The sequence below is a fragment of the Chionomys nivalis genome, chromosome 1 (assembly GCF_950005125.1).
Source record: "Chionomys nivalis chromosome 1, mChiNiv1.1, whole genome shotgun sequence".
NCBI lineage: Eukaryota > Metazoa > Chordata > Mammalia > Rodentia > Cricetidae > Chionomys > Chionomys nivalis.
Window position 1 is genome coordinate 8,773,411 of NC_080086.1, and position 22,611 is coordinate 8,796,021.

Consider the following 22,611-nt stretch of genomic DNA (forward strand, 5'->3'; position numbering starts at 1 on the left):
GTTTCAGATTTCTTGCCATTCATGAAGAGCCTCTTCTGCAACCAGATTTATGTGCTTTTTGTTATTGTAAGTGTGCTTCAGATGAGTTCATATACCATAACATTTGTGTTTATCCCTAAATACCTGGAACAACAATATGGAAAATCAACTGCAGAGATAGTATTTCTCATGGGTATGTAATTTTATTATTTCTTTAGTAGCACTTTCCCTTTCCTCAAGGACACGATAAAAATGTTTCCAAAGACAAGCAAAACAATATGATAATGTGACTAAGAAACTACAAGGCAATTGATGTGTGTTAGCATGTTTGTAAATTTCTTCTTTATAATCTCCAGGAAAATAAATCAAGAATAGATAAAGAAAGGAAGATGCCAGAAATACGCTCTCTGTTTTGTCTCTAATCAAACTGAAATCATCATTATTTTGGAAATATTTAGGGATGTTCATATTAGTCAATTTTCAGATAGGCAACATATTTATTCAAGGATGAATATAGATTTAAGTCACTGGGATTCAATATCTTACTCCCAGATTTTACCTCTGAGCTTCAAGTCTTGCCTTTCCCATCACTCCTAATTAAGTTGCTTTGTCCTCTGGTGGTTTGTGGAATCTGTGGAGTCAAATCTGTTTTTCTTGTTAGTAACAGTAAACCTAGGGATCCTACCTAACTTGAATTTTTCCTGGGTTCATTTATATAGATGAAAGTTTCAGTCTTTCCAAAAACTCCCAAATAAACACACCAAGGATTAGATGAAATACAAATCCTCAGTCAATAGCTCAGGTTTATTGCTAACTAGCTCAAATATTTTAAATTAATACACAATCCTTATTTACATTGTGCCACATGGTGGCACCATTATTAGCATGGCACATCCCTCTCCTGCTCCCTGGGAATCTGCTGGTGACTCCTTGTACTCCACCCTTTTTCTTTTCCTCATGCTTAGTTTCACTCTCCCACCTATCTCTATCCTATTGAGCTATTAGTCAACCAACTTCTTTATTAAGTCAATGAGAGTAATACATATTTACAGTGTACAAGTGGATTATTCCGCAGCATTTCTCACTTTTTGTCTAATTAAAATAGAAGGTTTAACTTTAACATAGTGAGATTATAAACAACAAAGACAGTTATTAATTAAGAATTACAGGTACAATATCTAGTCAATTTGTATTTGGCAAAAGTTGATAAAATATTTTGTCATCTATCTTATCTTGGTGATTCTAAAATTTTATACTTAATTTATTCATTGTAACTGATAATTATGACTATCTAATTTAAAATTCCATCAAAGACCCCAGAAGGATGTAATGTTACTTAATGACAGGACATCTTGCTGCCTGGACAGTCAGTCAAATTTCTCTGTAACTTTGGGGCATCCGTCTTTAGTCTACCAACTTAGAGTATCTGGCATAATTTTCTGTGATGCCAGAAATTTGAAGGACCTTCCTGTCTTGTATTAGCAAATTTCTTTAATTGTTTTCCTTTGTGTCCTTCAGAACACCTGACAGATTCTTTCATGAAGGAGGAATCTCAAAGGACTATCATGCCTTTTATTGGAAAAGTTCAACAGACGTTTTCCTATCTGTTCTGCAGAATGTCTGACAGACATTTCTATGAAGTAGGAATCTTGAAAGAGTGGCCTGCCTTGTTTTGGCCAAGTTCAGCTATCTTTTTCCTATGGGTCTGGCATGTCCAGTATGTAGAGCATGCAGTCAAGTAGTCAAGGCAAATATAGTTTCTAGCCAAAATGACTAATCTTGCCACAAAGAAAGCAAATGCCTACAGAGTTGAATTCATGCCTGTTACCTTCTCTGAAGTAAATTGGTGCTACCAGGGGAAGATGTGTCTCATTGTCATGAAAAACCTTATGTTGTCATAACATTTTATATGTCACATTTGTATGTAGAAGGAGAAGTGGGCTGTGTTCTTACCACCCAGCTCCTGGCTGCCTAGCTAGCTTATGCCCCGAAATAACAACACACAAACTGTATTCATATAAACACTGCCTGGCCCATTATATCCAACCTCTTATTGGCTAATTCTCACATCTTGATTAACCCATTTCTATTAATGTGTGTAGCACCACAAGGTGGTGGCTTACTGGGAAAGATTCAGCATGTCTGACCTGGCTGCTGGCTCCATCACTTCTGCCCAGAAAGGAGAGGCCTGGCATCTGTCTCACTTCCCTTCTTCCCAGCATTCTGTTCTGTCTACTCCACCCACCTAAGGGCTGACCTATCAAATGGGCCAAGGCAGTTTCTTTATTAACCAATGAAATCAACACAAACAGAAGACCCTACCACCTCATTTGTAGGTATTTGAAGTGCTTGAAACTCATTTATCTATCTAAAATATATCTCTACGTAATCTTAAAAATATACCTAACATATCTACGAGTATGATTGTTGTAAGTGACTAACTACTAACTTGTATTTGTTGATTAGCCTAAATATTTTATAACTTTCAAAAGCTAGAACTTTAGCTTTAATTTTTTATTAAACTGAAAACGTATAACAACTTAAGCAACAGTAGAAACATATATGCAATGTCACAAAATTACATCAATATACTGTATTCCCCTAATTAATAGCAAACATCTATAGGCCACCAAATAACCAAAAGGCTCCCCCACATCTCTTGGGAATGTGGACATCATGTTCTACAAACTGCTTTTTGTTGTTTGTTGCTGAAGGTATCTTTAGGGTGCCTTAGAAAATTTGAGATTATGACCAAGTGCTAAAAATATAAGCAATAAACTTATAGATATCATCTGAAAGATTCATAAAGTCTCCCATTATGAAACCTGACAAATACTATTCCTGAAGGAATGCACAGATTCTTGTTTCTTGTGAGAACAAAAGCAAATACTCTTCTCCAAAACATTTTTGATTTTTATTTGACAAGTATATTTATATTTCATTTTTAAATTTAAGATAGCCCTAAAGTTAAATTTTTCAGTCCTGTTCACAATACCATGGCCCTAGCAACTGTCTTTTGCTCATTAGAATTAAAAAATTTCAAATTGAATACAATAACATACCTTATCCAGCCTCTTTTTGTATTCCTCATATCTGCATTGCTTATTCTTTTTTATTATTGTACTTCTCTCTTTTTTTACTTATTTTTTTTCAATTTTTTTCCATTCAAAAATTTACATTTCCTCCCTTTCTCCCATTCCCCTCCTGCTCCTCCACTCATCCTTCTCCCTTTCCCCCTCTCCTTAAGAGAGGGAAGGGAACCCTGCCCTGTGGGAAATCCAAGACCCTTCCCCCTACATCCAGGCCTAGGAAGCTTTGCATCCAAATAGACTAGGGTCCCAAAATGCCAGTATATTCAGTAGCAACAAGTCCCAATGTCTTTATCATTGGCTTCTCAGTCAGCCCCCATTGTCAGCCACATTCAGAGTCCAGTTTGATTGCATGCTCATACAGGCCTGATCCAGCTGGATTTGATGAGCTTCCATTAGAACAGGCACATTTTCTCACTGGGTGGACCAACCCCTCACAGTCCAGACTTCCTTGCTCATCGTCTCTCTCCTTCTGCTCTTCAACTGGACCTAGAGACCTCAGTCTGTTGCTCTGCTGAAGGTCTCTGTCTCTATCTCCATCTATCACCAGATGAAGATTCTATGGTGATATTTGAGATAAGTCCAAATCACAGTGCCTACCCTCAGATATAAAAAAAAATTAAATGCAATGGTATGGAGTTAAAAAGGATGCATAAATTCTTCTGACTATAGGGCTGTTGTTATATGAATGCAACCTAGACAGAATTTTATCTTCTTTTTCTTTTTTTGATTTTTTTAAAGTGGTGGAGTTAGAGTCAGGAAGAAAGATTTCTGGGCAACATAAGCATGTTCTATATAAGAATGTTCTATATGTGATAAGCATGTGTTCAGTGGTGACCTTCAAAATTACAGAGCAAATAGAAGTACCTAAAATACCTAAGTGTGTATATACAAGTATGTGTGTATGTGTCTGTGTGTGTAAGCGTTATAATGTGTTTATAACTTGTTTCAAGTAATTAGGCAAATTGTCTTTTTATAGTGACATTATGGGACATTTGAAATATGTGAATGAGTAGGGGTTAGGATTACTGTATATTTGAGTTAAGTAATTTCCTAAGTAAGATGTTGTAAAAAAATTGATAACATTTAATTTTTTGCTGTATTTTTTAAATACTACTCTATTTTCATTTATAGGTATTTATAACTTACCTACAGTATGTATTGGATATTTAATTGGTGGTTTGGTTATGAAAAAGTTCAAGTTTACTGTCAAGAAAGCTGCATACGTAGCTTTTTGCTTATCCTTGACTGAGTGGCTTTTATTTTTCTTTAACTTTATGTGGACCTGTGATAATTTCCCAGTTGCTGGCTTAACTACATCTTATGAGCATGAACGGTATGTTATTTCTTCAATAAGTTCATGATATTTTCACTATTAATCAATTTTTTTCAAGCACTGTATATGGCCATGTCATTTTACTACAACATAAAGACAATCATCCATAGTTATCCTGAATTTTCTTCCATCCATAAATCATATACAACTGAGCCTATTAAAGAGGTCTAAGGAGTACCAATTAGTAAATTTATAATTCTATGTACACATGAGTGGTTGCCATAATGATATCCTAGTCTACTTTAAGGTATAATAAAGAAAATAACCTAGATCTTTGTATCCTAAATTATCCATGTATTTTGTACTCCAGATTACTTTAAAAGTTGACTATATAACAACAGATAGCTTTAAAACTCAACTATACAGGCCAAGAAACCTTCATAGATTTCTACAGTGGGCACAAATTAGAGTCTAATACATGGTAAGTCAATACATGTGCATATTTATTTATGACACTAGTATAATTATATCTTATATACTTTGTAGTCTTAGACTTTGTATTTTATGGATTACCTGGTCATATTCCATATTAGCATTGGAATGTAAAGCTTAGTTTAGGGCAGAGTTATATATCATCCAATCAGTTAAAATGAAATGACTCATATACATGAGGATTCATTTCAAGGTTCTGGGGAGACAACTTATTGGTAAGTATTTACCAAAAAGGCAGAAGAACCTGAGTTTAGATCTCCAGAATGCATGTACAGCTTGACATGTTATCTGTAATCCCAGCATTCCTACTGTGAACTGAGAGGCATGGTCAGGAAAACCTGAAAGTGCATAGGCCTGCTAGTTTGGCATATATATCAGTGAACAACAGGTGACTCTATATCTAACAAGATGGAAGTTTATCTTCTGCTCTTCACATGCATGCTCTTGTACATGTGCTTACATACAACCCCCCCACACACACATACACATACACATATACACATGAACCCAATAAAGAGGGGGAGAGAGAAACGGAGAGAGGGAAAGGGAGAGAAAGAGACTCAGGAAGGGAGGAGAGAGTAATGGGGTGAAGGGAAAGAAAAGCATTTTATCTCCTCCTCCAGAACAAAAACAGAAAATATCCAAATATCAATTTGTGAACTCTTGACTATGACACTGGCACACAAATCATGTACATGGCTGTTTTTTAATTACTTTAAAAATAAACATTAATTATATACCACGTAAGAAAATGCTGTACTATTAGAGCTAAAAATGAAGAGTATAATCTGTTATTGATTTTCACAATGGTAAAAAATAAAAAAGGACTAGCTTGAGCAAAATCAGCAATTTCAATTTATAAAATTGATGCTTCATTAAACCCCCAAAACAGTGGTTTGAGTAATCACGCATGCTCTTCTGCAATATAAAGCACCTGCCCCAAATTTTATAATGGGTTTGAAAAAGGGTAACATGGGATTCTAGAGGCTGAGTTCAAATCCTGTCACTCAAACCTTGTGTGAAGTCATCATGACTGGAGATGGAGTTATATGTATAATTCTACTTTGGTATTATTGAGAACATTTTTTGAAAATTCACTGATTCATTCTGTTTCATTTTCTATGTTTGTACACACACAGGCTGGGATGACGAGAAGAAAATAATTATCTTGGTGGTTCTTCACTATCTGTAACATTATTTTAAATCATTTCAGAATTCATCAGCCATTATATGTGGAGAATAAGATTCTTGCTAACTGCAACACAAGGTGTAACTGTTTAACCAACACATGGGATCCAGTGTGTGGAGACAATGGAATAGCATACTTGTCAGCCTGCCTTGCAGGCTGTGAGAAATCTGATGGAATGGGAATTAACATGGTAAACATCTTTTCAGTGTTGAGGCTGATGTTTGGTTCACTGCAATGATACGTGCTATGATCTAAGCCTACATCCTCTAAAAGGCAAAAATTAGTTCATGCTTAATATAGATATGAATATTTTTGTGAACTTTACTTTGTATATGCATATTTAACCTTAGAGTTCCAGATGTTATGTGAAGCCTTGACAGAGTATGAGAATTAGTTTGTAATTTAAAAGTAATTGAGACCATTTTTCAAATTATTAGAGTCAAAATCCTCATAATGTGTGGTAGAGCTAGCTTATCAGTAAGAGCACTTGCTGCTCATTCAGTAAACTTGTTTGGTTCCCAGAACAAAGATGACCAGCTCACAATCCAGCTCCAGGCAATCTGACACTCAATCTGACCTTTTTTAGGCATCACATGCACCTGCTTTTATACACACAGATACAGAAGCACACACATAAACATTAAAACCAATACTATAAAATGCTTTGGACAAAGTCTGACCATTTTTGTGATAGAGACTCATGAAGTTGAGCCAAACTCAAACAAGTTGTATAGTTGAGGCAGGCAGAAATCATATCTTTTCATATTACAAACTTGTTTTATTTATTTATTTATTGCAGTTTTGCATGTGTGTGTGTGTTGGAGGAGTGAAGTCGTTTGTTTGTTCTGGTCATCCAGAACTAAAATAACCACTCATAAACTATATTAATTAAAACACTGTTTGGCCCTTTAGTTCTAGCTTCTTACTGGCTAACTCTTGTATTAATTTAACCTATTTCTATTAATCTATATATTGTCATGAAGTTGTGGTCTACCAGCAAAGTTTCAGCACATCTATCTCTGGTGGTGGCCTCATTGTGTCTCTCTCTCTCTCTCCTCTTTCCTTCTCTCAGCACTAAGTCCAGTTTTCCCCCACCAACCTAAGTTCTGCCCTATCAACAGCCCAAGGGAGTTTCTTTATTCATTTACCAATAAAAGCAACACATAAACAGAAAAACATCCCACACCATTTTCCCTTTTCTGTTTAAACAAAAAGGAAGGCTTTAACATATTACATATAACAAAAAAATTATGAAGCAAGAAGTACAGTTAAAACTCGGTCAAAGACTCCAGAAACCCTGTTTCAAACCCCCCCCCAAAAAAGACTCCAGAAAGATATACTATTACCTAAGTAAACAGGAAGTGCATTGCAAGCAACTTTTAAAACTCAAGACTTGACAGAGACATCTTGCAATCTGGACAGTCACACAAAGTTCTTTTGTATCATTGAGGCATCCATGTTCAGCCTACAGGGCCATAGTATCCAGCAGACTTTTTCATAAAGCAGGAAACTTGAAAGACAGTTTCACCTTAATGGCAGTTTGTCGGTAACATTTTTCTGTGTCCTGCAGGAAGTCACGTAGATTTTTCTCATGTAGCAGGAACACCAAAGGACCATCTCACCTTAGGCAAGTTCAGCAGTCATTTCTCTGTGGGTCCTACATAGCCAGTTCATCAGTCCAGGCAGGAGTAGTTTTTTGCACAAAAGTCTAGCCAACTCTATAAGGAGCCTCTTTGATATCCATCCTCCTCTTGAAGTAGCTGGTGTTGCCAGGAGCAGATGTGTCTCACTGTCATGAAAAGTCTTAAGTTCTTAAACATTTTAAATGCAATATTCTGAAGGTCTTTGAAAGATTTGAAAAATATTTAGCTGACTGAAATATATCTCTTTCCATCTAGAAAATCTAACTTACATGACTACAAGTTTGACTATTATAGATGAGTATCTATTAACATATATTTTTTTAATTTTACACTACATTTTTAAAGGATCTACACAAACACAATACCTTAATCAAGAACAGAAATACATATACGTATAACAAAATTGACATTAAATTTGTATCAATATACCAAGATCCATACCAATGAAAATTATTCATCTCTATAGCATATCCTGCTTTAAATGTAAACAAACAATTAGAAACAATATTTGGGAAAATAGGCATTGTTTTGTCCATACTGCTTACAGCTGTTTCTGGGTCCTGTTATTTAGGTCTTTCATCGTGTATCCTATGTGCTAGGTTCATCTCAGTCATCAGTTGAGGGAAGTAATTTTTTGAGGGTGTTCACAGTGGCCTTTCAGAAGCTCATGTTCTTTCAAGTCATATTGATCTGGAAGCAATCCACAGGTTCTCATATTTTGTGACATCAGAAAAAAGAACTTCTTTTCTAAAACAACATATCTTTGACTCAACTTTTGGAATCAAGATACCTTTATGTTGGTTTAACTTAGCAGCACATACAATGAAATATCTCTCTGTACTTAGCTCTTTCACAGTCAAAAATTCAAAGAAAACACAATAATATACATAATCCAGACTCTCTGTGAATTTTCATCTTTACATAACTTATTTTTTTACTTCTTTTAATCTATGACGATCTGTACTCTGCCTCTTTAGAGACTTTACCTTTTTTAAAGCATTAACTTTATGAGTCTTTATACTCTTTTTCTTCTCTCTTCCAAGTCTACATACATTTATACAACACTATGACTTATCTGAATTTTTCTTTATTGCATATTTGTAATTATTTACTGACCAGAAGTGCTTCTAAAAATGCTAAGCACTTAAGAATATAAGCTGTGACATTAGTAGGCTACATAGGGTACTTCCTGCTTGCTGTGCCCATTCCAACGTGGGCAGTTCTCGCTGCTTCCAACAGCTCCACTTCCAGGTATATAGCTGGTCCACATGGCCATTAAGCAAACCATAGCACGTTTCTCACAAACGGCATCCAAATACTTTGTTTTCTGAAAGAGCCAGAGGTCATGCTGGCATCAGGTCTCAGAAAACCTGCATTTTAAAACGGCTTGGTCTTTCTTCTTTTCTACTGCTGAATCAGGAAATCCTCTCCAAAGGAGCCATGCCTCTGCTTGCATTTATCAAACAGAGCCCACCCAAGAAAATGCTGCTACCAAACTATGCTTAACTCTGTTCTTTTGTGTCTAGGATTCTTTTTTATGCTTTCTCAGGTTTTGCGTGGATGAAGTTACCCATGTTGGTGCCAGTCTGTTGGAGAAGTGAGGCTGCTTGTTTTTTCTTGGCCACCCAGAACCAAAATAAGAACACAGAGACTATATTAATTAAAACACTGCTTGGCTCATTAGCTCTAGCTTCTTCTTCTTCTTGCCTAACCCTTATATTAATTTAACCCATTTCTGTTGATCTGTATATTGTCATGAGGCCGTGGCCTACCAGCAAAGTTTTAGCACATCTTTCTCCTACAAGAGCTCCATAGCTTCTCTCTCTATGCTTTCCTTCTCCCAGCATCCAGTACAATTTTCCCCACCTACCAATATAAGTTCTTTCCTATCATCAGGCCAAGACAGTTTCATTATTCATTAACCAATAAAAGCAACAGATATACAGAAGGACCTCCCTCACCGTGTGCGTGTGTTTGTGTGTGAGTGTGTGTGAAGTTGCATGTGCATATGGATATCAGAAGACAACCTCTGCTGTGGACTCTCAGGTCCCATTAACTTGGACTGGAATTTGCTGATTCTGTTAGGCTGCCTGGCAAGTGAGCCCCAGGGAGTCACCTGTTTTGTCCTTTAGAGCACCAGTGTTGTGAGCACTTTCCCTACACATGCATCTTTCACATGTGTGCTGGGGATCTGAACTCAGGTCCTCATGCCTGTGCAGGACTTTACAGACTGTGCCATCTCTGCAGCCCACATAATTATAGCTCAGCAGATGAAGAGTTAAACATTTTTCCTTGCCTTTTACATGTTACAATACTTGCAGTGTTGGTTGGTAGTCAAAATGAAATATAAATTTTGATTCTTAATCGTACCCAGATACATAATTCAAGAAAGAATCAACTTTATTCTTAAAGTAAAATTGTTTTCTTGGGGACTTCATTAGTAAGCATGTAACTTGTTAGTATTCTATCACCATTCTGAAACACATTTTATTTTTGTACTTAGTACTGGTCCAAAACAAAATAAAAGAATTTTGGTTACTTTTTAAAAATATATGTGCAGGTTAGAAAGTCTGCTCAGTGCATAAAGACATTTATCACTAAGCAGTACCACCAGAGCTACATCCTGGGGCCCCACATGAGAGAAGAAAAGAACTAATTCCCATAACTTATCCTTGACTTCTATTTCAATGCCATGGCATATTCATGTCCACTCATAGACACACACACAAAAATGCATATATATATGTATATATATATATACATATATATATGCATACATACATAAAAAACAAAGAAACAAGCAAATAGATACAAAATATTTCTTTGCATTTAGGATAATTGAATTTTTGCAAATGTATTTCATGAATTTAGAAAAATTCAATACTTTTAAAAAATTTTTTGTTTATTTGTTTGTTTCATTTTGATTGTTTTAACAGGTGTTTCAAAATTGCAGCTGCATTCAGTCTTCAGGAAACTCATCTGCAGTTCTTGGGCTGTGTAAAAAAGGCCCTGATTGTAATATAAAGCTGCAGTACTTTTTCATCAGGGTGGTAATTGGAAGTCTCTTATTTTCAATATCTGCAATACCTGGGTATATGGTTCTTCTGAGGTAATAAGTAACTTGTTCATTTATCTTTGTCTATCTTCCTCATAGCAGTGTGTGCATACATGAGTGTATGATTGTGTTTGTGTTTATGTGTATGTGTGGCTGGCTGGCTGGCTCCTGTGTGCCGCTGAGAGCAGGGCAAGATCAAAAGGCAACGTTGGGGATCAGTTCTTTTGTTTCTGAGGCAGGGTCTTTGTTTATTTCCAGTGCCATGCTGGCTGAGTACTCCAGCCTACCTGGCCTTCAAGTTCTAAATAATTCTTTTTTCTCCTGTTTCACTATAGGAATGCTGGGTTTACAGATGCATGTCACTGAATTGGGCTTTTATATTTTTATTTCTTTACATATGTCTCTGGGTTCTAGTTGTTGAACTCAAGTCATATAGTCTTGTGGCAAGCATCTTTACACAAAGAATACCCTACCAATGCCATTTAGATTTTGTGGTCACTTATTAAAATTCCTTTTCCCAAGAAAGACGTTGGAGTAATGGTTTCCAGAACCTAAATGTTCTGATTTAGCTTTATCAAGACTCTTAATACAGAAATGGTATTGCTATACTTAAGAATAATGTAAAGTTTGCTGGAATTTTTCTTCTGGTTCTTTTTATTTTCTCCCTTTATATCTTAATCCTACATTAAGGGACATTTTGTTTTGGAGGGAGATAGTATTTGCCTACACCCATTTCCTATGCTCAGCTAAGTAACTGGCAAAATGTGAAACTCTATGTGTACAAGTGACCAGACTACATTGACATCCTGAGCTCAATCTGTCTTTATCAAAAAGCATAAATTCAATAATATTATCTGACCAGAGGCACATGGATGCAGTAGTGGATCCTCTCTAATGAGAAGATATAAGAATACAATAGTAGCTACTCTAATACCTAATATAATGTAAAGAAGTTACAGCGCCAAGTTTCAAGTTATTTTCTTCTTCCACATGTTCTTTTTAGTCTAGCAAACTTAACAGACACCAACAATGGGGAGACTATTCAACCCTTTTCTTGTCTCAATGGAATTCAGAAGAAAACTTGTTAATTACAATGTGTCATTCAAAATATTTTATCTGAATAGACTGGACCAATGTTCTCAGTTCTCTCTTATGGGCAACTGTACTTTTCTGTTTCCTTGCCCACATTCCCTTTTCATCCCCTCCCCTCCTCTTTCTGCTCCTTTTCCCAATCCCTTTTCTGTAGTAGGAGCTGTGGGCTGCATTCCTGCCACCCAGCTCCTGGACCCCTGGCTAGCTTATGCCCCAAAATAATGACACACAAACTGTATTCATTTAAACACTGCCTGGCCCATTATACCTAGCCTCTTCTTGGCTAATTCTCACATCTTAATTTAGCCCATTTCTAATAGTCTGTGTAGCACCATGAGTTGTGCTTACTGGGAAAGATTCAGCATGTCTGACCTGGTGGCTGGCTGCATCGCATCTGACCCACTGCCCTTCTTCCCAGCATTCTGTTCTGTCTACTCCACCCACCTAAGGACTGGCCTATCAAATGGGCCAAGGCAGTTTCTTTATTAACCAATGAAATCACCTATATCATTTCCCCTTTTTCTGTTTAAACAAAAAAGAAAGGCTTTCACTTTAACATAGTAAAATCACATATAACAAAACAGTTATCAAGTAAGAATTACAGTTACAATATTTATATCTATTTTATCTTTTATCATAACAAAGGAAAACTATAACTATAATTAATCATTCTTCAACTCCATCAAAGACTCCAGAAGGATATATTACCTAAGCAAACAAGAAGTAAGCAATTTCCAAACTCTAGAAATGACAGAGACATCTCACTGCCTGGACAGTCACCCAAAGTTCCTCTGTACCGTTGGGGCATCAATCTTCAGCCTTCAGGCCCATAGTATCCAGAGATGTTTCCATGAACCAGGAAATTTCAAAGACAGTCACTATCTGCTGTGTCCTGCAGAATGTCTCACAGACTCTTTCATGTACTAGGAACCCCGAAAGACCATCTCACATTTAGGCAAGTTTAACAGTCCTCTCTCTGCGGATTCTCTGTGTCCAGTTTATACAATAGTCCAGGCAAGAGCAATTTCTTGCCCAAATGGCTATCAAACTCCATAAGGAGCCTCTTCGATGCCCATCTTCCTTTTGAAGTAGATTGGTGCTACCAGGAGAAGACGTGTCTTATTGTCATGAAAAACCCTAAATTATTAAAACATTAAATGTCATATTCTATAGTATTTGAAAGATATGAGGAATGTCTATCTGAAATATATCTATGTACATCTACAAAATCTAACTAACATGACTACAAACTTGACTATTATTGATGAGTATCCATTAACAACCTATATACATTATATTTTTAAATAAACTACACAATCACAATGCCCTAAGCAATATCAGAAATATATATACATATAACAAAATTGACCTTAAATTTGTATCAACAAAGCAAAACTAATACCAATGTAAATTATCCATATCTATATCATATCCCCCTTTAAATGTAAAAGAACATTTATAAACAATATTTGGGTATATGGGCACAGTTATTTCTCTCCAAGCTGCTTGGTGCTAAATGGGGGCGCTGTTATTTAGGTCTTTTATGGTGTAACCTGTGTGCCAGATTCATCTCAGTCAGCAGTTGAGTGAAGTAATTTTCTGAAGGTGTTCACAGCAACCTTTCAGGAGGGCATGGTCTATCATACCATATTGGGATGGAAGCAATCCACAGGGTCTCATCCTCTGTGAAAACAAAAGAAGAAACTCCTTTCCAAAGCATCATGTCCTTAGATCCAAATTCTGAAGTCAAGGTATTTTCAAAATATCTATCTTGGATTAGTTCAGCAGCATTTATAAACAAATATCTTTTAGCAGCTGTTGCTCCTTCCTCAGCATTCAAACAACTCAAATAGAGCATAAAAGCATACAGCATCAAGATTCTCTGTGTATTTTCCATTCTTGTGTGGCTTTTCTTTTACCTCTATTTCTTTGATTTTTATTTATTTTTTTGACTTTTTGAGACAGGTTCTCTGTATATCTTTGTCCTGGAATAATTCTGTAGACCAGGCTGTCCTTGAACTCTCAGAGATCAATCTGTCTCTGCCTCCCAGGCATTGGGATTAAAGATGTGTGCTACCACACCTTGAAGTCACAGAGTTCAACTCCGAAGTCTATCTACCTTTGCCTCCCATGTGTTGGGATTAAAGGTGTGTACCACCACAAGCAACTACTCTGTTTCTTTCTTTCTTTTTTACTTTTAAGAACTTTAACCTTTAGCCTACATAGATTTTGTAACACATAGTAAACCATTTAGATGTTTTATTCAACTTTTAATCTTTCTTTTACTGTATATATCTCTTTTGTGACCACAAGAGTCTTTAATTTACCAAGCAATATCAGTAGGACTAAAGCTGTGGCTTTGACATCTAGATCCAGCATATTCCTTAGGTCTCCAGCCTCATGGTGGAGATAACAGATGTAGCCATTTTTATTGCCACAAGTCTATGGCATTTCAAGGTCCTTGCCAGCAAGCAAGCTTCAGCAGCGTGTGCTTGCGAATCACACAAACTGCCTGCATGAAAGAGTCAGAGTTTGCCCTGGCAGGACAGCCCAGAAAGCCAGCATTTTAAAACGGCTCAGCTTTTTTCCTGCTATGGCTGAAAACCGAAAAGCATGCATTCAGCTTTTCATCAACACCATTTAAGTGTTTCGTGGCAGGACCTCTTAATGAACTGCAGGGTTTTGCAGCTAAAGCTGAGTCAAGAAGCCTCTCTTAGATGACAGCACTTGCTTCCCTTTAGCAAGCAGAGCAGACCTGAGAAATTGCTGCTACCAAGAAAACATGCTTTACTCTATTCTTTCCCAAGCTTTCTCAGGCTTTCTGTGGATTCAGTTGTCCATCATTCTGTAGTAGGAGCTGCAGGCTGCATTCCTGCCACACGGCTCCCGGACCCATGGTGAGCTTATGCCCCAAAATAATGACACACAAACTGTATTTATTTAAACACTGCCTGGCCCATTATATCTAGCCTCTTCTTGGCTAATTCTCATGTATTAATTTAGCCCATTTCTAATAATCTGTGTATCACCACAATGTGCGCTTACCAGGAAAGATTAAGCATGTTTGACCTGGTGGCTGGCTGTATCACGTCTGACCCACTTCCCTTTTTCCCAGCATTCTGTTCTGTCTACTCCACCCACCTAAGGACTGGCCTATCAAATGGGCCAAGGCAGTTTCTTTATTAACCAATAAAATCACCTACATCACTTTCCCATTACTTTTCCATCACTTCATTCCTCTTCTCTCATGATGCCTCTCTTCTCCTCTTCTGTTCTCTTCCCTCCCCTCCTCCCCTCTCCTCTCTTCTCCTTTCCTCACCTCTTCTTCCTCATCTTCTCTCTTCTCCTCACCTCTCTTATCCTGTCCTCTCTTCTCCTCACCTCACCTTTCCTGTCCTCTCCTTGTAGAAAGAGCGGCGGTCTACATTCCTGCGGCCTGGCTTCCAGCTGTCTGGCTAGCTTATGCCCAGAAATAAAAACAGACAAATTGTATTCATTTAAACACTTCTTGGCCCATTAGCTCTAGCCTCTTACTTGCTAACTCTCACATCTTCATTAACCGTTTATATTAATGTGTGTAGCACCATGAAGTGGTGACTTACCAGGAAGATTCTAGCCTACATCAATCTTGGGTCAGAGCTTCATCGCATCTGCCCTTGAGAGGAGAGGCATGGTGTCTGGCTCACTTCCCTTCTTCCCAGCATTCTGTTCTGTCTACTCCACCTACCTAATTTTCTGACCTATCAGGCCAAGCAGTTTCTTTATTTTTATTGATTAACCAATGAAACAAGAGATTGACAAATGATCTTCCCACATCATCTCCTCTCCTCTCTGCTCTCCTCTGGTCTTCTCTCTTCTCCTCTTCCCTGATTTTCTTCCTTCCCTTCCCTTACCCTACCTTTCTATTCCTTGACCTTGGTCCTTGTTTCCCTCTACTTCTAACCACCATAACACTCACTGAAATAGGCTATACATATATGTTCTTCTATATTCAGTTTGCAAAGTAAGATGTGATATTTTTATATTCACACAAGTGAAGATGTGTTATATGTCTTGTTTTAGTTCATAGATTCATAGAAAGATAAACACACCAAATACCACTAGTTCTGCAGACTTATTCTTGCTAGTGAGTGAGATTTGGCTGTGTCATCTGTCACCCCATCATGTTTCAGGCTGATTCAGCTGATGTGGCTACAAAGTGTTTCTTTCCTCCTCAGTACTCCAGGTGCCTCTGTTCTAAAGCAGCATGATCAGTTGATAAGGATAAGTACTTCTCATGGAGGAGGATAGTCCTAGGTAAAGGGAATATGAACAGCTGATCCTTTAAACACATTCCCTGTTCCCACTTCCATGTCCCAATCAGTTTTTCACTCACCTTAATTTCTGAAGTTGACTCTTCAACTGGATGTAAAAACTGTGGCCCATTGATGTTTTAATGTGTGATTTAAAAAAAAAATAGTCTCTCTCTCTCTGCATGTGTGTGTATGTGGGTATTTGTGCATGTGTGTGTTAGCTATGGTATGCATGTTGAAATGAGAGGACACCTTGAAGGAGTTGGTTCGCTTGCCACTATGTCAGTTCCCATTATGGAACTCAGTTTTACAATATGATGGTACCCACTGAGCTACCTTGTACACCCTAATGTGGTGGCTTCTTCATGTAATGGGGTTAAGGTCTATTCAAATAAATTTTTTCATACTTCTTTGCTCTATTTTGCAATGTAAATAATAGTAGCCATAGTACTAATGTTTGCACACTGTTGTTACTCTTCTGTTACTTTTTCTTGAATTCTTCCATGGAATCACTTCCAAAATGAAATCTCAGAAGCTGTATTTCTTACACAGGCGTGTATTTGGTGGGGAAAGACTACATTTTGAAAGGATTTCTGTGTTCCTAATTTATAAGAATATTTTTTATATTTTATCTTGACTGCTTTATAAGCCTCCTCTTTGTATTTAATTCTCAAAACCATCTTATCTAATTTTGTGGGTGGTACAGGAAAGACAAATATCTAACGCTTCTACCTCCATATAACAAAAGCCATATTTAATGTCATAGCCTACATGATGCAGTCTTTCTCTGTTTATGTGGATCGCTCTTACTATAACTTGAAATTTTATATAATATGTGTTAGATTTTTTTTAATCATCAGGACAAAATGCTGCCAAACAATTTAAGAAAAAAGAGATTTATTTGGTTTGTGGTTTCAAAGGTTTGGGTCCATTGTTTTGGGTATAAGGGTACTTTGGGTATAAGAAAACCATGCTAGACACCGTGGTAACATAGGTTATGTAGGTTAGCAGTGTCCAACTGTTAAAGGGTTTCACCTTAAATCAGATGTGTGGATGTCACAGGAGAGCTATCAGAAGTCATTACTCTCCTTTCTTTGTGTATCTTTAACAGAGATAGAGCTGCATTGTCTTCTCTTCATGCTTAGCTTAACCATTAGGTTCATGAACTAGGATTGTCTTTGGGAGGATGCTAGGAGAGATATTTGTTTGCATGATGTACTTTTATTTATGTGAGTATTGTTTTTCAGGTGTATCAAGTCTGAAGAGAAGTCACTTGGAGTTGGATTACATGCATTTTTCACGCGAGTATTTGGTATGAACAATTTTCCCAACATATCAGATCGATATCAAATGCTTAGTAAACCAATTAAATTTTTCTGAAGAAAAAGACATCAACTATATTTTTAAGTCAAAACACAACACTCATCATAAATGGAATAAAAGTCTTTAATTTGAAATCAAGTAAGCATCACCATGAAGGCAACAGAGATTTAGACCATCCAAGTATCAAGTTTCAACATGATGACTGTTAGTGATGTTTATAGCTGTAAAATATCAGCAGTCATGAATAAGGAGCTTCTCAAACATATCTAAGGTGATGTTCAGTAAGTTGGTGACAACATAGAATGGAATTCTCTGCTGCAGGCTCAGATGCTGTTTGACAGCATCCTTAGTGCTTCCGTGAGTGGAGGATAGCATCCTGTTAACTCAATACATCCACAAAGGCTTCATGTGATAAATGCATGGATTTATGGTCAGACACAGAGATGGAGCAAGGAATGACAAAAAAAGAGAGAAAATGTAATTTGTCTCTGGATCTGTACTATCCCATCTGTCCACATCCAGGGAGCTCCAATGACCTAATGGCATCTTTAACATAGATGTGCTCTGCCCATGTTACTCAGAATTTCATCTTGAAGCCCGTATGGTTAGAAATGGCTACTGTTAATTAGCCTGAGAATAAAGTAACTTCAGAGACAAAAAATGTTTCCTATCGTCTTTAAAGAACTTATCTGACCTTAATTACATTTTTATCTCTTAGTAGATTCAATAAAAATATGAGAAGTAAACAGTTTTGTTTTTAGATGTATGTACAGAAAACTGAAAAAGACATTTCAGAAAATAAATGAGGTTCATAATTATGAATTTAGTGCACACTTCTTTAGCATTTTATACATAATTTTTAATTTGTCTTGATCTAAAAATTTTACAAAAACTGATAATTCCTAAAAGTAAACATAGAGACTTTTATTCATTATTTTTATATTTTTTTAAATAGGGAAATAGGAACACTTCCAAATAACATATTTCTCTTTGCTTTCTTCTTTCCAATGGGCTGTTTTTCTTTCTCTCCTCATTGCAGCAGGCATTCCATCACCTATTTACTTTGGTGCCTTGATAGACAGAACCTGTTTACACTGGGGAACTCTGAAATGTGGTGAGCCAGGGGCATGCAGAATATATGATATAAATAACTTCAGGTAATAATAATTTTGTGACATATGATTTTAGTACAAAAAATTTCCTATTCATATGTAACATTTTGAGTGATAAGATGATACTTGTTTCATTTTTAGAATGCACATGAATGGCATCCCATCCTTATTTATATATTTTAATATATTCCAATTGTTCCTAAAGTAGTTGATACATATAAATATGAGTGAGCTTCTTAACCTCACCCTTCTATAAACATTCAAAAGGGAACAGGGTGTCTACTTAGACACTCTGAAGCAGAAGGGGGAGAGATATATCTTGAGCTGAGCCAGCATAGGAAAACACCAGTGATAAACAGGAGAGCAAGATCCAGGCACCATGGACAATGGCACAGTAAGTGGGAACAAATCTTTCAACTCCTACCATGCCAAACCTATGGACAAAGAGGAGAACTCTTCCCTTATTCAAGGATCAGGATGACAATCCCAGCACATTCAAGCAGCATGGATCCTGACATTCTAGCCTCTGGGAAGTTCCCAAGCCTCTCATGTTTGCACCCTGAAATGCTAAGAACCCCAAATCTGTGTGTTGCCTTTGCAGTTTAATAGAGCATGTCAGGTCTCTTAGCCAAAGGCTATCTTGAGAAGGGACCTACCTGCTACCTGAATTTGACTGATGGTCTCATCTCTGATGCTCCACTTCACTTAGTAGTTGGCTGTCTCATGAATAAAATGTGGCTCAGTATAGGAGTGTGGTTCAAACCAGCTGACAGTGTCACAAAGCGTGAAGATGTTGCCACACATAGAAATAACTGAAACCATTACCATCAAGGTTCAGCAGACCAGGGACCCTAGCCTCTCAGAGATCCAGGTGCATCCAGTTGTGCTCTTTTATGCTGTGGCTTCAACCAAAAGCAATACCTGCATGGTTCTCATCACTCTCAGTCTATGCAGGCACCTGCCACTAACGGTATAGTGAAATAGTTGTATTTTCACTGCTTCACCTCTAGAGATCATTCTAGGCTCATCTTAAACCAGATTTAGTTTGTTACCTTGCTGGTCCTCGAGGGCAGCAGGTCTAAGAAAGCCCACAGAGAAGCTTTGCTTGCTACAGACTGCACTGGGCTCTTTATTGCTCCAAATATTAGCAAAAAAGCTATAAATAATATCCATTTATTTGTTTCTGGGTGAGAAATATACTGAAAAATTCTGGAAGAGAAAAGTGCTGGCGTTTCATGCCATTCCCAGGCTTGTGTATCCATAGTTAACAGTGTGGAAGATCTCAATTACTTCTATCAGTGTATCTGTGAGGATTAAAGTTCCACTTGCCTTGGTATCCCATAATAGTGGCGTGAAACCTAGATTTATGAACTAAATTGACACCTTCTTCCTTTAAGTAGATTTTTATTAGGGTCTTTTATAAAAATGAAAGAAACATAAACTGACACTTTTAAATCTATTATCCCTTTAGAAAAATATTTCTGAATTGTTATATCTGAAGTCTTAAGCATCTACACATATATACTATTTTTATGTTTTAACACTGTGGAAGTATGTAAGATTAATTTCTCTATCCTTTCATGGTCCCGGGTATCCTGTCTAAGGAATGATCCTGTCCCGTGACTCTATTTACAGGTCATCAAAATCCATATAGGTTTTCACTGAAACTTCATTCTCAGGAGATTCTAGACTGTGTTAAGTTGACAACACTATCTATCACACCAGATATTCCTATAAATATGTTGAGAATATGAAAGAATGCTTTCATGGTTATTTAGAAATGTACATATAAAAATACCTATTTTCCATACACATGAAGTCCAGAAATCTTAAGTCATATTTTATCAAATTTATAAAGAAAGATGTTTATGATAGTATAAAAGATATTCTCAGAAATGATGACAAGGAAAATTACTTAATTTATTTTAGGAGCATCCATAGTCTTCATGCTTAAACTAGACAAGTTCAGCAAATGAAAAGATTTTGTGGCTAAACATATAGCTCAGGGGTTAACAGCACATATTGCTTTTGCATAAAACCTGAGTTCAATTCCCATAACCCACATTAGCAGCTCAAAACTTGCTGTTACTTCAACTGCAAAGCATCCTGGATTCCTGGACAAATGCACAGAGAGAGACCCAACACATAACCATAGTAAAACAAGTAAAAGTAAATTGATCTTTATACATGCAAAATTATGCATGGAAATTAACAATTTAAAGCTATTAATATATAAAGCCACTAATAGGATTTATTTTAGATATACAGAAATTTGCATGTTCAAAAATCTATTAGTAAAACACACATACAAATTCTTAGTAGGAGAGAAATCTTGAAAAGTGACTTTATCATGTTTTATTCATGTGTGATCAAACTCTGAGCAAACAAAACAGAAGATCTCCCTTAAACTGACAGGGATATTATTCTCTCAGTATTTAAGAAAACAGGCAATAATGGCAGGGGAAGCATAGTGAGTTAGTGTGATGTAATTGCAGACATGGTTTGGCTAGGAATCTCGTCATGTTACTTGCTTTGACAGGAAGTGTTGAGAGCCATAAGCCCAGTGCATGGGATACGGGACTTCATTCTCAGCTAAACATTTATGAAAACATTCTCACAGCACACCAAGAGATGTCTTTCTATAATGATCCTAAATCCAGTCAAGTTGACAAAGGAAACTAGGCATCAACAAACTTAAGATATACATTCAAACTTTTATGCTGGATTTTTTTTTGACATTTTAACAAAAAGTATTAATAACTTAGCAAAGTAACTTATAGTAAGTACATGGACAAAATAATCACCTGATGTTTTTATTTGAAGAATAAATGATCGGTAAGAGTATACAAAATTAGATTTCACTGATCATGTTAAGATTTAATGCAGATTAGTTATTTTCTATAGGAACATTTTCTTTGGGTTGCCAGCAGCACTAAGAGGATCAAGCTTCCTCCCAGCAATCTGCATTCTGATACTTTTGAGGAAGTTCCAACTCCCTGAGAATACTGACTCTTCAGGGACTGAATTTGCAGAGATGAAGCTTGCAGAGAACCAAAGCGAGTGCATGGATGTGCACAGAAGTCCTGAGTTTGAGAATGATGGAGAACTGAAAACAAGGCTGTAATGGGATTTCTATTAACCTACACAAGCACATGGACAGTGTGCATTTGGTTCTTTTGAATTATGGGAAGTACTATGGGAGCTATTTTCTTATCCAAATTCTTATTTTTACATGATAAAAATATTTACTGATATTTTAGAAGCATTAGAGTGACACTTAAGATTTTCCCAGGGAAGACTATGGTGACCACCCCACAATGAACTTTAGAGCTGCCTTCATTGTCAAACAACATTTTCTCTTTTAACTCAATCGAAGCAAGTGCACCTTTCTTACATATCTGCAAAAAGCTTTAAGACTTTTTCATGATGAAACACTATTCAATTTCATGGAATTATGCTTTGATGTTACATTTATTTAGGGTGAAACATTTTCATCTTGGTTGTGTTACATTGAAATCATTTGTTCAAATTTATCCCTTCTATATGCAAAATATTCACACATTTCTTTGTCTAGTTAGGAATTCTTAATTCTCTTTTTTATTCTGGGTATGATGCTTCTAAAGTTAGACTTCTTATTAAATGTCATCTGATGTTTTCAATCCCCTGTTTCATTACTCATGTCACACATTTGATTACTTATAGCACTGAAAATTTTAATTATGTTTTTAAAAATCATGAAGCAAAGATCTTTGGAACTTTTTTCCTTAGCAATTCAAAGCTGGTCTTAAAACTCACTCTTAAAAGGAAGAATTTGAGGAAGCCTGTACTTTCATAGGCCTTCATAGAGAAGAAGTTGTATGTCAGTGGTACAGTGATTGTCTAGTACATATGAGGCTCTGGGTTCAACATCAAAGTAGAGCAATTACTGAAAATAAAATCAATAAAGGCTGGATACAGTATCAGATGTTCTCAAAAGCCTAGTATCTCATATTCAGTTGGCCTCTTTGATGAGAATTCATTTTACTCATGTGGCCTTAGACACATTGATGTCTATTAATTTTTAAAATAT

At 36.5% G+C, this 22,611-nt stretch overlaps 1 protein-coding gene across 2 annotated transcripts in view; it reads left to right on the plus strand.

Annotated features, from left to right (window-relative positions):
* Window positions 1–21,666, plus strand: part of LOC130874234 (solute carrier organic anion transporter family member 1A5-like) — a 56,862-nt gene extending 35,196 nt beyond the window's left edge. Inside the window, exons 8-14 of one of the 2 annotated variants that reach the window (XM_057769254.1) lie at window positions 8–172; window positions 4,203–4,408; window positions 6,060–6,215; window positions 10,605–10,777; window positions 17,355–17,419; window positions 18,470–18,587; window positions 21,447–21,666. In XM_057769254.1, the coding sequence (XP_057625237.1) occupies window positions 8–172; window positions 4,203–4,408; window positions 6,060–6,215; window positions 10,605–10,777; window positions 17,355–17,419; window positions 18,470–18,587; window positions 21,447–21,666 (1,103 nt within the window). Of the gene's footprint in view, window positions 1–7; window positions 173–4,202; window positions 4,409–6,049; window positions 6,216–10,604; window positions 10,778–17,354; window positions 17,420–18,469; window positions 18,588–21,446 lie in introns of both variants that reach the window. The other variant, XM_057769245.1, reaches the window with a different exon arrangement.
* The last annotated feature ends 945 nt before the right edge of the window (window positions 21,667–22,611 follow it).